This window comes from Felis catus, chromosome B3, assembly GCF_018350175.1.
Source record: "Felis catus isolate Fca126 chromosome B3, F.catus_Fca126_mat1.0, whole genome shotgun sequence".
In the NCBI taxonomy this organism is placed as follows: Eukaryota; Metazoa; Chordata; class Mammalia; order Carnivora; family Felidae; genus Felis; species Felis catus.
The window spans coordinates 117,811,683-117,828,064 of record NC_058373.1 but is presented as its reverse complement, the minus strand read 5'-3'; the positions used below and the strand labels follow the sequence as shown (position 1 = coordinate 117,828,064).

The 16,382-nt window shown below is 49.0% G+C and overlaps 1 protein-coding gene across 8 annotated transcripts in view; it reads left to right on the top strand.

Moving 5' to 3' along the window:
• Positions 1 to 16,382, top strand: part of DPF3 (double PHD fingers 3) — a 307,348-nt gene that overhangs the window by 167,301 nt on the left and 123,665 nt on the right. For all 8 annotated transcript variants that reach the window (XM_045060175.1, XM_011283320.3, XM_045060176.1 and 5 more), the window contains exon 3: positions 3,258 to 3,365. In XM_045060175.1, coding sequence (XP_044916110.1) covers positions 3,258 to 3,365 — 108 coding nt within the window. The remainder of the gene's footprint in view (positions 1 to 3,257; positions 3,366 to 16,382) is intronic.

The following is a 16,382-nucleotide window of genomic DNA, read 5'->3' as shown; positions in this document are numbered from 1 at the left end:
GAAATACTTTGAAGCAGCCTGTGGGGCAAGAAGGAGCCTAAGGCATAGAGACTGCCATCTTGGGGTGGATTCTGTGCTCACTTCTGAGCCTGCCTCTGGGGTCCCTCTTGGATGGTTTGAATGTGGGTGGATGAGTCTCCTAGAACCAGGAATAGTAGGTCATTCACTTTCTGCATTTCTGAATCTGGTTCAGTTCTGGTTAAATTTATTGGTAAGTACTTCTTGAGGTGCCTACCGGGTACTGTGCTAAGTACTGGGGATACCAGAGATGGGCACGGTTCCTGTCATTCTGGATTTTATAAAACGAGTAGGGGAGACATTCTAGTAAGCAGGCAATTAATGACAACACCTTGGGGGAAACACTGGGAACCTTGAGACACTTTAGAGAAGGCCATTTAACCAGTTTTGGTATATCAGAGAGAACATCTAGGCAGTAACTAGATGATGCTTAGACATCCGGAGGTCCTTGGTCAGACACTGGAACAATCTATAAGGTTCTTGAAAAAATAGTTGGCCCAATTCTCCCACCCACTTAAATTCAGATTGGGTAGGTCTGGCATGAATTTTTGGTCTTGAGGTTATTAAGAAGTTCTCCAGGTAAGGGCACCTGGGTGGCTCAGTTGGTTAAGCATCCAGCTGTTGGTTTTCGCTTAGGTCACGATCTCGCGGTTTCATGGGTGTGTTTGAGCCCCATGTCGGGCTCTGTCCTGGCAGCATGGATCCTGCTTGGGATCCTCTCTCTCCCTCTCTCTCTGCCCCTCCCCCATCGCACTATTTCTCAAAATAAATACATAAACTTAAGGAAAGTTAAAAAAAAGAAGTTCTCCTTGTAATTTTTGGGTTCAATCTGGATTAAGAATCACTAACCCAATGTTATATTTAAGTGATGGATCACTAAATTCTATTCCTGAAATCATTATTAGACTTTGTTAACTAACTTGGATTTAAATAAAAAAAATAAATTAATTTAAAAAATATACTAAGAACAGAATCTCAATACATTTAATTTGTGCTTAATACTTATATTATGTAGATATAATACTGAACATAACTGAATAATAAGCTGCTATAATTATAATTGATTTCTGTGTTCTTTATTATTACTATTTTATTGAGGTATAACTGATAAATAGAATTGTAAGATAGTTAAAGTGTAAAAAAAAAAAAAAGAATCACTAACCCAAGATGAGTAGGGATTGGTGGGACCTGTTTATGGGATGCAGAGTACTGGGTCAGCCTTTGTACTTGGCCTTTGTTGGGATCATGGGGAATACCAGGCCTTAGAGGTGGCTCAAACTTTGGGAAGACATCAGAATCAATGCAGCCATGCAGGAGTTCTAGGGTCAGAGGTGATAGGATCATGGAGTGAATCACATCAAAAACATTGAACTATTCCCAGTGATGCCTTCCCTCAAAGAGAGGTCAAAACTGGACCTTCCATGGGAGGGAGAGCAGCCTTACTGTGATTCATTTAATCTTCTCTAAATCAACCACAAGTCTGGTCCTCAGAGAACGGGGAGCTCAGAGCTTCTGGGTCCTCCCACTGTGCAGAAGCTATGAAGCTATCAAGAAAATTAAGTATTGGGATGACTCTTGGACACCACAAGTCCTTAGCTCATGACACCAGAGATTTTTCTGGAGCCTCTAGGCTCTATGACCCTTGATGGTTTCTGAGAAACAAAATGGGGAGGGGTAGGGACCTTCAGCTGCTTCACAGACTTACAACCTGTGGGAACAGCTGTGCAATTAAAAATGAAACTTAGCACACAAAGAGAATTTGAAAATTTTGGTTCCTTTAGTACTGGAATAGTTGTCTCTGCTTCGGAACCCAAACAAATGAATGGGTAGAGATGACTAGTAAAAATGAGAAATGAATCAATGGATATATAGCAATGAAAGTTTTGTAGATTTTCCCTACAAATGGTCCCCAAATGGCAGACAGCAGATGGAAATAGGGTCCTGATATCTTCTAAGCCCCATGGTCCTAGGTCTAGGAAATGACCTCCTCACATAGGTCTGACAGTTGTCACAGGCCACATTTATCTACAGAAGACTGAGTTGTGACTAATTAAATGAAGCTGGAATGTATTCATTCACTCACTCATTCATTCATTCAGCGAATGTTTAGTTTGATTCTTCTATGTGTCAGGCACAGGTCTAGTTCTGGGGATTCTGATGAAAATAAGACAAAGTCCCTGTTGTCACCAGGCTTTTTACTCTAGCAGGAGTGGACTGCTTGACTTGCTGGGTTCTTTTGGGTGTATCAGGCAGTTTTTTAAGTCTGCACATTGCCTAACTAGTCTTAAGCCCTCCTCCCTCTCCTCCCAGCCTCCACCCCCTGTCTTTTTTTTGTTGTTGTTGTTTTTGGAATAGACCGTTGTCTACTGTGGAAAGTCCACATTCCTCCAACGCCTCTGGCTACCACACTATGTGCCACAGGAGCCATAAGACTGTGGTCTGATAAGCAGGGAGGATCCTCATGGGGTGGTTGGTATGACAGATGATGCTGGTGTGGAACTTTGTTGCCAGAGTTCAAATCTAAATGGAGACTCTTGAGAGACAGTATGGTTAGTATATAAGCCCAGCCACTGGACTCTTGTCCATTTCTTCCTGTAAGGCCCAGGCAAGTGGGCAGGGTTGCACATGTATCCAGGCTCTGCGGGAATGAGTCCGGAGCATGGTCACCAGAGTAGGCTTATATTCTGATGGGGGTTGCTTAGGGCTCCCATTGGCTTTAGCAAGCTGCCAGCAGCTAACAGTGGGTGGAGAAAGCCAGTAGGTAGGAAATCTGGCTCCTTGATCCTGTTTCCTTGAAATGCTTCTCAATCCAGGCTGTCTACAGGTAGGCAGATTGACTTCTGCTGCTTTGCCTTGAAGGGAACCTCCTTAACCTGGACCTGGAGAGAGGAGCAGTTGATGGGTAATACCTAGGGGTCCACTGCCTTGGAAACACTGCAGTGCAGTTAAATCTGGAAAGGTCCCTCTGATCTCCCAGACCAGGAGATCTGAACTGTCTTAGTCATGGTGATGGCGTAGGCTTACTGAGACGGCATGGTGGAGTAGACAGAGCAAGGGTCCTGGGGTCAGATGACTTAATACTGCTTGTGCTCTACCATCCACCAGCTGTGTGACCTTAAGTCACTTTACCTTTCTGGGCTTCAGTTTCCTTTCACTGTGAGGGAGAGGGTCAGACAAGGAATTTTCCAAGGCCCCTTCTAGCCTGGAGCCCTTAACCTTTATGCTGTCTCTATCCACAGGCCTCGCTCCGGGCCAGCTATACACATACCCTGCTCGTTGCTGGCGTAAGAAGAGACGATTGCACCCACCTGAGGATCCAAAGCTTCGGCTGCTGGAAATAAAGCCTGGTCAGTGCCCTCTGAAGCTTGGTTGGGCCCATGGTGGGAGAGGTGGGAGAAGGCTGGGCTGGCCCAGGACGAGTTTGCTTTGCTCCTTTGTCTATAGAACTGGGTTCTCTGGGAGACTGAACCTGCCCCGTGGTGCCCAAAGGTGTTCCTCTGTGCCTTCTCTCATGTGAAAACATGTGCATGTGTTCACCTGAGTGTCTCTTTCCTGTGGTGTCTTGTGCCTTCTCTATCCTCTTGTCTCCCTCTTGTCCCTCCTTGGAGTAAAGCAAGCCGGCAAGGGTGGGAACAGACCCACGAGGAATGCCTTTCCAGACTAGAGCCGAAGGAGCTATAGCTCCTTTGGGTTGTGTGACACTTCTTGTGGCCTCAAGTGAAGAAACCTTCTTCTAGCTTCTGTGTTTCTAAGGAGGGCATACCCCCCGCCCCCTTAATGTGAATGAACTTCAGGAGCTTCTTACCTGCGAAGGGTCACTTGCTGAAAATAGAACCCATCTTGGGCATGGAAATGGAAGAGTCTGAGTTCAAAATTTGCCTCTCGGTGATGGCTTGTGGCCACGCAGAAGGAATTGGTTAGTTTTCTTGACTACTGATCTGTTATAACCCTTCTGACTAGATGGCCATCTTCAAAAAAAATTTTTTTTAATGTTTATTTGTTTTTGAGAGAAAGAGAGAGAGAGAGACAGAGACAGAGTGTGAGCAGGGAAGGGGCAGAGAGAGAGGGAGACACAGAATCTGAAGCAGGCTCCAGGCTCTGAGTTGTCAGCACAGAGCCCAACGCAGGGCTTGAACCCGCAGACCGCAAGATCATGACATGAGCTGAAGTCGGATGCTTAAGCGACTGAGCCACCCAGGCGCCCCTAGATGGCCATCTTCAGACCTGGGCCTGAGTTGCAGAAAGGCCAAGTGATTGCCTTGGGTCTTCAGCCTTAAAGGAACCTCTGGTTTTGGAGGTGCAAGGGCTGCAAAGTGTCTCAGGCTGGTGTGAACAATGCTGTTCAGGGGAACAAAGGCACAGCTGGCATTTCCCCTCACCAAATAATACAGACCTCTCTGCCTTAGGTTACTAGGCTGCCCAAGGTTACTTCACTCCTGCCTTTCCACACTGACGTCTGAGGCTGTGTTTTCTCTGCAAAATCTCTATTTACAGTTGCTTGGGATGCTTTCGCTCCCGGTTCTATGGTTAAGCCTGTATTGATTGTTTATTTTAACCCAGATTTCATTCTTGTAGAAGTTTTATTTGTTAGAGATGGGGGTGGGGTGGGGACTAGGGTTTTCAGTGAGCTCCATCCAAGATTTCAGTGGCCCTGCAGAATTTACAGACCCTTGCAGACACTTCAGGGTGATGACTGAGGTCGTTCCAAACTTCCCGAGGTGCAGGTTGTAGGAGAGCCAAGTCTCCCCCAGCGGTATAATCTAATGGAAAGATAACGCAAGCCACATGTATCATTGTATACTTTCTAGTAGCCACACTGAACAAAGGAGAGAGAAACAGGTGAAGTTAATTTTAAGTGTGGATTATATTCAACCTAAGATGGCCATAATATTATCATTTTAGCATGTAATCAATGTAGAAATTATGAGTCAAGACGTTTTACATTTTTTTCTTGTATTGTTTTTTTTTTTTTAACTCCAGTGTTATATTTTACATGTTTAGCGCATCGCGTTGCAGACTAGCCACATTTCAAGCGCTCGGTTATCACACGTGGCTGGTTGTGCCCATATTGGTTGGAGTGGTTCTAGAACTACACTCACAGTGCGCTCTTGATCGGCAGCACAGCATCCCCAGGGAGGTTGGGACAGATGTCGAATCTTGGGCCTCACCCCAGACCTGCTAAATCAGAATCAGCATTTTACCACCTCCCCAGGACTGCGTTCCCACAAGGCACACTGAAGTTTGGGTAACAGTGGTTTTAAAGTGCTTTAAAGGTGGCCAGACCACAGGTTGGCATGGCATGACTTCACATCATCCGTGTTTCTTTATTAAACCTGAATAATTGTTGATATGAGCAATTTATTGTGGAGGTGGGGACGTCCTCCTTCTTTGTTCCAGAATCATCCATCCTGTTCTTCTGGAAGGGCCATGGATGAGTGAGGTGGTAATCCCTGACTCGGTCCTTGCCTGGACCAATTGAATTCTACCCCACTCAGAGCTTTGCAGTAGGTGCTGCAGCCAGCGGCTGAGTACGTGCTGGGTTGGCTGTGCGGATTTTGAAGGGAGGGTGTTATTTAGGTGTCCTGTCACCAGCTGGATGTGTCTCCATGTTGGAGTATGTGGACCCTCTGGGTATATTTCCCCATCAGTTAATCAGAGGTACCAGGTTTTTGAGATTCTTTAAGAGATTTTCTATGCACACACCAAGAAGTACATCCATATGACCTTTTCCTCGTCTTTTGACCCAGCACAGCCACCTTGCATTTTGCCCGTTCCATTTAAAAATGTGCCTCAGGCATTGGCCATATCAACATATAAGGAATTTCCTCATTCCACTTTTACAGTTACACAATATTCCATTGTATGCATATACCACAGCTATTTAACCAGGCCCTCTCAGTTTTTGTTTCTCATTTTCCCAATTTAATCGGAGATGTGGTGAGCATTTTCATGTTCATATATGAATTCATATTAAATTTCCTATGTAAGGCTATCTCCTACGTAATTTGTTCGTTTAAAAGATTTTATTACAAGTACTTGACATTAATTTTTAATCGTTAGTCTTTACTTTTAACATGTGTATAGAAAGTCTTTCTTAAGACCACTTTGTATTAGACTAATTGGATTGTCTTTTATGGGACCAAAGATATTTCGTGCTATAAAATAACTCAGACAGCATTAACTCCAATTGCCTATTTTGAGAGGTCCAGGCAGGTTAGGAGATGTACTCAAAGTCACACAGCAATTCCTGTGGGAATATGCATAGAATCCACATTGGTTGATTTCTCTGTTCAGTGCTTTTTTTCTGCTTCTTCATGCCCTCAGAGGTATACTAACTTAAAAAAAAATTCCCTTAAAAACTTTATTTTATGATTATGAAACTAACATATAAGTGATTAAAATGCATCCAAGAGATAGTTGGAATTCTCCTTTAGTAATAAATGTCAGATGCACAAATCAAACTAGCCTAAGGAAAAAAATAGGGAAGTTGGTTCATATAACGGCAAATCTCAGAGTTGTGCTGGTTTCAGGCATAGCTGTATCCAGGGGCTCAAACATTGAAGTGAGGGCTCTGTGTCTCTTTCCACCTCTAACTCTCGTCTCCTTGTGGGGGAGACAAGGTGGCCATCAGCAGCCCCAGGCCCAGCACTCATTACACTCAGCAGATAGCAGTCCCCTTCGAGAGCTGTGGCAGAGAAGTGGCGGGAAGGACTGATTAGCTGGCTGAGTTTATGTCTGCCCTACCAATCACTGCCACCCAGGGGATGGAGAACCCTGATTGAATCATCATCGTCATTATCATAACCAGCGTCTGAACAGCACACTGTAATTTACAAAGCCCTTTACAAAGCATTTTCATTTATAGCATTTCCTTTGGTCCCTACCAGAGCCCTGGGAGGTGGAGAAGGAAGGAAGGGATAAAAGTGGAATAAGCCTACTTTATATGTTAGGGAAATCAGGCTGTGGGCAGAGCCAAGGAAGGTTTACTGTGCTGCTCACATATCTGGGAACTGACAGTCTCATTGTTGGTGAGACTGAGTAAGAAGTTATTTTATGAGTGTTTGGCCCTTTTGTCTACAGACATTTACTTTGAGCACACTGGCCTCCCAGTGGCTGACTGTGGAGCAGCTGGCATCACAGCTGGCTTTGGACTTGCCCCATCCTTGGGCCTGCCATGACCTGTAGGGGGTGGGAAAAGGAAGAATCCTAGGGCTGGTGGTTTGCTGGGGCCAAGTACCCATCAGTGCCTCATGTCCTCATGTCTGTCTACGATTATTTGAAAGATTTCCTCGGGCTCTGCCCTCATGCTTGGGGCAGCGGCTGAGGTGGCTGTTCCAGATCTCAGGGTGGTGAAGACCCAGAGCCCAGGTCAGCTAGGGTCCGATGGGAGGGCCCTCTCTGGAAAAAGTGAGCACCAGCTTGTTGAGGATGTGCCCTCGGAGGCGTAACCGTATCCCGATGTGGCAAAAGATCCTAAGTAAGTTGGGCTCACCCAGGGCAGGCTCATTCTCCCGTGCCAGAATCCAGGCTGGCAGTAAACATCCAGGCCTGGAATAAATAACTTTTCGAATGACAGAGCTCTTTCTCAGATGAACTGGTTTCTCCTCTTTGGGGGATCAGATCTACTGCTAAGCCAGCTAAAAACAAAAACCCCAATGCCTTGGGCCAAAAGTGTGTCATTTCCATATACTGTTCTGAGTCCCGACTCCTGGGGCCAGGCTTTCAGGCTGTACCACCACACCAGCCTGCCACCACAGGTTGTGAATGAAGATGCCAGGAGGGTGCCTGAGAGTAGGTGATAAGGAACCTAAGCCTCGGACCTCAAAGCGTCAGGGTCCATCTAGAGAATGCTAAGCAGCGTGTATCATTCTCTTCCTAGAGGCGGCTCCCATTTGAAATGGAATTTTTCACACAAGCCAAAATGTCAGAAAAGGGCCTTCATCCAGGGCCTCAGCTAGCCTGGATGGCATCTTTGTGCAGCAGTAGAAGGCGCCCCCTCTGGGCGGACATTTATAAAAAATGATGTCCCTTTTGGTGGGTTAGTAGAGCTCAAGCTGGATCTCAGCCACTCTCTGTCTGTCCCCTTGGCAGGTCCCCACCTTTCAGCGGCTCTGCCTCATCGTTTATAAAATGCAGTTTCCAGCTGAGAGGACTCTTTCCCTTTTTTTTTGGATATTATGTCTTCCCCAGCACCGGGTCAACTTGGACAATATTTTAAAATGACTGTCTCTTATTTTTACTCCTTTTGATTTGGGTTCAAAGAGAATGAGGTGCTTTGGCAGGTAGTTTTGAAGGTGACTCAGAGTAGAGTCATGGTCAGAGTCCCCGGACCGTTTGCCGCAAGTTCCTAGAAGGTGAGGACAGTCAGGTGGGGTGAACGAAGGCCCACCTTCCCAGAGACAGAGGAGAGGCTGAAGGAAACAGAGATGGGGAGAAAGGCTAGGGATTGCCTCTCTTCGACACACTGCAGTGGAATTAGGTATAACCTTGTTGAAGGTCAATGCTTAGTACCTATCAGTATTTAAAACGCCCATGCCCTTTGACCTAGAAATTCTGCTGCTAGGAATTCATCCTATAAATAAATAGATACTCCCAGTGTGTAAGGTCACCCATGGTGGCATTGTTCATAACAGCAACAACAATGACCACAAAGAATGGGAACAACCAGAAGGTCCATTGATAGGGGACTAGTTAAATATATGGTACATTCATAAAATGCAATACTATTTTGCCTTTTAAAGAAATGAGTAGGAAAAAAATGGAAGGATGTCGAAGATATACTACTAAGTGGAAAAAGAAAAGCAAATTGCACAACATTATGTGTAATCCTTTTTGGGCAAACCTTGCTGAAAATCGATAATCAATTTGTCCAACCTGAGCTGAATCTCTTTAAATTTATGGAAACTAGAAGACTAAGTTTATGTTGAAAGAAAACCAATGAATGAACCAATCAATCCTTGGCACCCCTCCACCACCCAGCCCCCGTGATGCCATCCTCTCGTCTCTCTTCCCTCCCAATCTCCTGCTGTGAGTCTCCTGAGGTCCCCTTGACAAGCTCCAGGAACGTGGTTATGTCTGTGACACTTGGAGCCTTCCTTGGGCTCCACCGTCAGCACCCTCATTTCCTTGGGGGAGAGGGAGAGGAGTTCCCCTGATTTGTCAGAGATGGGGGCACTGGCCCGGAGCAGAATTGTCTCAAGGCACGAGTTTCCTTCCATGTCAGTCCCCCCTATGGATAATGAGGAGATGCCACAAGCAATTTATCATGCCAACACCCAGCTTGTACCTCTTGTCTTCCTTTGTGTCTCTGCCTGAATCCTGCCAGCGGTGGGCAGCTTTCAGTAACAGAGGCCATCAGGTAAGAGTTGTCCTTGACCTCAGGTCTGCAGAGCTGAGAGCTCTGTCAGGAAACCAGGTCGGGGCAAGGGGAGAGGGTATAGATCCCAGAATCTTGAGGGCCCCTGGAGAAGGTCTGAGGACAGGGCTATAGAACCACCTACCTGTGGTTCAGCCCCCCCCCCACCCCCCCCCCCTTGCCAAGCACAGAGCTCATCTGGGCTGAGGCCACATCTCAGGACAGGGAGTGGGGAGGTGATCATGGCTGCCGCTCAGTCACTGTTCAGAGTGAAGTTACACACTGTTGGGCACACTCATCCTGCTGCTCTCATCCCATCTCCCACGGTGTGAATGTGCCATCCTGCCTGTGTTTCTTTACTACTTGCTGAAAATAAAAATGTGTCTGTGTGCGGGTGGGATGGGGCTGAGAGCGGGGGAGAGCTCTCTGGGACTTGAAAACATTCTGTGTCCCTGGACCTATGTGTTTCTCACGCCTAACATCACCCCTCCAATCTGTCTTGAATAAATATCTTGCAACCTCCTACTTGCCTGGGCGTCTGAAGGACAACACATACAACATTATTTCTCTCCGCTGACTGACAATGGAGTTCAGTGTTCCCTGCAGCTTGCGCTTGGCTGCAGAGGCGAATGCAAGGTGTTTCAAGGCGCAGCCATCACAATTCGTGCAACATGAGGACTGGAGCAGAGGCCTGGTGCCAGAGAGGGGCCTCCCCTGGACCATTTCCCCAAGAATGGAGCTCTGTCCTTGCGAAGGGGGAGCCGAGCTGGCAGGAGAGAAAGGTGGATAGTAAATATCCACCAGAAGGCCCTGAAGCAGGGCAGATGTTGGGCAAAAGCCAGCTGATTAAAAAAGAGGCCTTTAACTCCATTTTGTGTGTGTGTGTGTGTGTGTGTGTGTGTGTGTGTGTGTGTGTGTGTTTGAATGAAGAAAAGAAAAAGGCTGGGAACAAACTTTTACTTGTGTTTCTCTGGATTAAATGCTTGGATGGTCTGCTTAGATCAATTTAGCATCTTCCAACCCCAGACCTCTTGGCCCCCCTGGTCTAGGGCAGATTTTACCTTCGTTTCAGAGGTTGGGGAACTGTGGCACTGAATCAGGAAGTTAATTTCCCAGGGGGTATCAGCGGTGAAGCCAGGGAGAGAACCCTAAGGGGGAGCCTGTTGGAACTGGTGCCATGTCGCTCCAGGACCCAGCACACACATTCATGGCGGTGTCCTCAGACCAAGAGTTCTTTTCCGCCAGATGTTCCTTCTGCTCCCGGAATGTACCTGAGGCCTTGTAAATCCCTTCTGCTTCAGGATACTTGGGGAGCAACACGGCTCTCTGCCACCCTTGCCAAATTCCAAGGGTGATGGGAGGGAAGGCAGCCAGGAATAATAGGGTGTTCTGGTTATTTCTCGTGTGTGTGTGTGTGTGTGTGTGTGTGTGTGTGTGTGTTTTGCCTTTGGCAGCCACTCAATGACTGGGGATGAATGACCAGGATAGTCATCACCACACGTTGTTGGGGGAGCATGAGCGGAAGGGCAGGAACCCTGGGGGGATGGTAGCCCCGGGTGCCTCAAAGAAGAGGGTGTCCTAGCAGACCAACAAGCAAGTCACAGAGATCCTCAGGAAGGTGCTCCCAAGTGGGGGCCGTCCAGGCAACGGGGCTTGAGTCCCGCCTGCTTGGGCAGGGGTTGGGGGGGGGGGCTTCGCCTGCCTAGGGTGCTGTCCCTGCCACACTGAACCGCCAGAACTCTCCAGATGGGAGCAGGCTGCGGCCAACTTCCCCAGCTTTTGCAAATCCTGCATCTTAATTAGTTTCCTACTGCTTCTGTACATGGCCCACATTTTAATAGTCTCCAGGCTTCTTCCACCATTTGCTCTCTGATGTTCGGTGTGATTTCTCTTCTCCTCGAGACAGTCCCCCTGATTCCTCCAGCACCCTCCCGGTCCGGGAACAACTTAAGGAGCGCCGATGTGCCAAGCATGTAGCCCGAGATTGATGAGCCTGTCAGCTGGCTCCCTCTGCCCCTCGCCCTCCCTCCTTCCCGGGTGCTCCTCACGGGGATGAGCCAGGCGGGGGTGGGCGAGATGGGAGGCGAAGGAAGGGACCCGTGGAGCCCCCGGCCAGGTGTGAGCCAGTGGACACCGTGACCTTCTCCTGGCCCGCAGAGGAGTCTGGCTGTGTCCTTCCAAGGGAGAAGGACGCTCCGGCTCCCACCCACATCTGTCAGTGCTTATCTGGCTCCGCACGGGGGGTGCCTGAGCTTGGTACAGCTGGGAGAATGGATGCCTTCAAGTGCATCAGGGGGAAATGACCAGTCATTTATCTCCTTCCTGCGGTGTCAGAGCCCGCAGCCATCCATCCTGGAGGCTTGCCACGGCAGCTTCTTCAGCTCGCGTTGGCCTCAGGAGCAGGAGAGCCGGGGAGAGGTGGGCAGGCCGCTGCGGACCCCATACCCCTGTTGCCTTCCTGGCCGTCTGGGGGACCAAGCCTGGGCCATCTCAGCACTGCTTGCATTCCGCAGGGCTGTGGGAGCTGGGTCCGGCAGCGGACACGGGTGGCAGCTGGGAGTGGGCTGGATGGTGTGCAGAGCTGCTGTTGACTTTCCACGGTCACCTTTGCCATCCCGCCCCGCAGAACCGTGTTCAGAGCATGGGTCATAGGGCCGAGGAGCCGCCCTGTGTCGCATTGCCCATTCACTGGGGTCTCTCCCCGCCAGAAGGTACACGCTTTGAGGGCAGGGACCCACCTGTTTCTTCATCTGCGTTCCTAGCGCCCAGCACCAGGCTTGGCACATAGCAGGTGGACGGGAAAGATTTATTCAAGGGATAGAAGAAAGAAAGGTGCCCGATGTTTGATCTTAATCTCGGAGAACATGGTTTATCTCTCGGCACCCCCATTTCACAGATGAGGAACACCGAGCAGACAGAACCCCGTGGCAGCTGACCTGGGCTTCCCTTCCAGATCCTGGCCTGGCACGTGGGGCTTTTGCCATCTTGCCTCTCTTTGATTTTAGGCCGTAGGGGCCTTCGCTATGCCCTACAGCTGTGCTCTGCAGGATAAAAGACACCAAACAGAGATCCCAAGGCCTGGGTTCAAGTCCAGACCCCTCTGACTACTGGCTGTGTGATTTGGGGCAGTTACCTGAGGACTCTGGCCTTCGTTCTTCGTCTGTGAAATGCACACCACGGTGGCTGTTCAGCTCACGTCACAGCACTGTTCTGAGGGTCACGAGGGAGGGTGGGCCTGGAGGGCTTCCACTGCGATGCCATCTGGGCTGCATTGCTGGGTGGGCCGAGGGGGGCTCCGCTAACACTGTGTCTGCCTCTAGCCTGTTGCGGGAGTCACTGCCCGGCTCAAAGAGTGTGTGCTGTCTGGCCTGGAATGGGACTGCATTCTGCCTTTGAGCCTTTTAAAAAGCCCCAAGTCTGGTACCTTCTACACTGAGGTACCCAAGCTTGCAAAACTTGCCTCTTATGTCCCAGAACTCTGGCATCCGTTGCCCAGGGCACAGAGGTCAACTTGGAAGGCTTCCTCCCTGCTTTTACTGACACCTGTCATCCCATGGTGTGCTAGGCCAGGCCTGTCTGACCGGCTCTTTTCTCTCCTGCCCGTGGCCTAGGCTGGTCTGCCTTCTTCTGGAAAGCCATTCCTCTGTGAATTTGCCCTGGTGTGGGTGGCACCATACTTTGGCCGCTCAGAACTGGTCACCTGGCCTCTGCACCTGCACTCTATCCTGGTTCACTGTGTGGGGACGCTCCCTACTCAGGGGTCAGGGGACTGCTCCCAAAATGTCCTGCCCCCTGGATGTATCTAGAAACCGGGATGTAAGTGCCATGAAGACAGGGCTCGTTTGTGCCATTCTCCTGAGCACCAGGATCATTGGCGAGGACCCACGCATATTGCAGTAACTCCCACCTGGTGTCCACACTCTGCCTTTCCTCCTTCAGTTATTTTCAAAGTGATCGTCTTAAGATACAGGCATCATCATACCGCTCTTTGCTCAAAACTTCCAATGGCTTCTGATCACACTCAGAGTGGAAGCCAGCCTCCTCTCAGTGGCCTGCATGGCCCTTCAAGGCCCCTGTAACTCTGAACTGGTCTCCTACTCTGCCTCCTGGCTCACCGTCCTCCAGGCAGATGGGCCCCAGCCTCAGGGCCATTGCACTGATGGCTCATGTGCCTGGAACATGCTTTCTTAGATATTGGTGTGCCCCCTTTCCCCTCCTCAGGTTTGTGTTTTCCTAGCCACATCTCAGGGTGTAATCACCCTCCTACTTCCTCGGGTACTCCAATGTCCCCTCCTTTACTCTGTTTTTCTCCAAAGCACTGGTCACCATCTGTTGTGCTACAGGCCTCACTCATTTATTTTGGGTAATTGCTCTCTGCACCCTCCCCACCCCCCAACTAGAATATAGTTTCTATGAGGGCAGGACTTTCCCTCTCTTGTTCACAGCTGTGTCCTCAGTCCTTAGAATAGAACCTGGTACACAGTAAGTGTTTAGGAATGATTTGTCCAACAAATGAATAGGGCAGGGCATTTTCCATGTGGTTCTGCTGTGATTTCCAAATCTGCAGGACAGTGCCTGCCCTGGAACTGAAGCAAGGCTGGCATCTCGCCTTTGAGCTCTGTCTCATCTCAACCTCCTCTGTCCTCAGCACTGCTCTGGACTTGGCCTCTTTGCTTCTTTCTCCCTAGGCCCATGCCCAGGCTGGGGGAAACGCTGCCACACCGCCTCCAATGGTCTGAGAGTGTCAGAGAGTGAGGGGTTTGCCGGCAGGTGCCGCCACCCTGGAGGTGAAAGGAAGGCACTCACATTGGTTAGCATCATGCCCCTTGGGCAGACGCCCTGCGTCCCTTGCCTCCTTTGGCCCCAGAGCAACACCGGGAAGTGGGCTTTGATCCCCTAGTTTTACAGACAAGGAGATCAAAGCGCAGTGCGTGGTTTAGGGTCCTAGAGCTGAGATTTCACTCCTGAGCAGCCTCTTGCGCTCTCTGGTTGTCTGTATGCCCTTGTACTATCTCAGCGCCCCCTGTGCCTGCCACCATCCTTCCCCCCTGCCCCCACCAGGCACTGACCTGGTCTGCCAGCCACTGGTGGGCGTTCTTCTGTGTCTCAGGGGTGGGGAAATGCTCATCTGAGGTACTCACCCCTGAGTGGTGTGTACGAGGGCCCATCCTTGCCATGTTGGCTTGGGGGTGAGTGGGTAGGCACACCAGAGAGGGGAGACAGAGGCCATATGGGGGGGCCAGCAGCCCTCCTGTTGTATGGATATCCTGGGATTCTAAAACAGGTGGAAGTGAGGGCCTGCAGGGTGCAGCCTGGGTGATGGGTCCTCAACGTGAACCTCACCCATTTTGAGCTTTATGAATCACAACACGGGGAGTCAAATGCAACCAAGAAAATGGCGCCCCTGAGGAATGAGCAGATGGATTCCCGGGAAATCAGGGCTTCGGTGTGCCCCCCACCCCAATCTCTTCTCCTGTGTGGTGAGAGATAACACTATCCAACCCCCCATTCTTTCTCCCCATGAGTCAGAGGTTCTGATGGGGATGAAATGAGATGATGATTCTTAAGCTCTTTGCTTCTCGGTGTAAGTTGATGTATAAATCCAAGGAAATACGATGAGCTTAACTCCTTAAAATAATAAGCACTCAGAGAAAACTGCACATTTGTATTTTTAAAGAAAAACTAGAGGCAGGTAACAACAACAACAAAAAATCTGAGCCCTCCTGATGTAGCCGAGGATTGTGTGCCATTGTCTGTGGGGGTTTCTCCCTCCCTTTCGCACCATTACTCTGTCTCCAGGCCCCTGCGTCAGAGAGAGCCCGTGATGGATGGACGGATGGATGTGCCTTGTCGGGGTGTTTCACCACTATTTCCCTTGGGGCAGTCTGTCTGTTGGCAGAGCACAGCCTCCCGGAAGATGGTATCTCGTGCAAACTCGACAGCTAACAGACAGCTCCTCTCTTTGTGTATTTCCCCAAAGAAGAACTGTCTTAATCTGTTTTTTATATGGCATATTTTATTATAATCCATATATGACTTGCAGGTTCCCAGTCCTCCACCCTGAGCCAAAAAATGCATGAGGAGTCAGAGACTCTGTGAGCCTGTGACATCCAGGCGTTTGCATTTTTAAATGGCCTGGGATTTAATTACTCACTGTGCTCCCATGTTGCACTTTCGGGTTCATCTCGCCCGCATCCTGTTAATGAGCTTGGTGGCTCCAACAACCCAGTGGAAGCTTTGCTCTCAGTGTGTTGGGTGGCAGGCTTGGGGCACCTGTGTCAAAAGCCTGTGGCTTTGATTTCCACCCGAGAGGATGGCTGCCCTGTCCACAGCCCTGGATAGAAGCCACTTCTCTGGCAATCTTTTTTTTTTTTTTGCTTTTATTTGTGCATTTTTCTTTCTTTTCTTTCTTTCTTTCTTTCTTTCTTTCTTTCTTTCTTTCTTTCTTTCTTTCTTTCTCTCTCTCTCTCTCTCTCTCTCTCTCTCTCTCTCTCTCTCTCTTCCTTCCTTCTTTCTTTTCTTTTCTTTTCTTTCTTTTTTTTTTTTTAAAGACTTCCTGTGCTTCAATCCTTGTTTGTCTAAGAGGTTTTTTTCTTATTTGGAAACCGATTTGCTTCGGTTTGCACAGAAGCTGTCTCTGGTGTGATGGATCGTGCTGGAAGTCACCCAAGGAGTATCTCTGTTCCCAATTAGAAGTGGAGGCAGCGCTGCTTACGGGGGCCCAGGGAGGCGGCTGGCTTGGGTGACAGCTGCTGCCGCTCTGGAGAGAGTAACGATCCGTGGGTTTATATCCTTGTGTATAAAATCAGGCTAATTTAAAGATGAATTATGTGTGGGTTTTGGACCGTTTTCTTTACATGTTACATGTGTGATGGCTCTCATCAGGTTATGCGATCCCCAAATTTGTGCGAGGGTCAAAATGAGTATGCTAATAAAGAATTACTAAGTCCTATCTCTACATGTGTGATGGCTCTCATCAGGTTATGTGATCCCCAAATTTGTGCGAGGG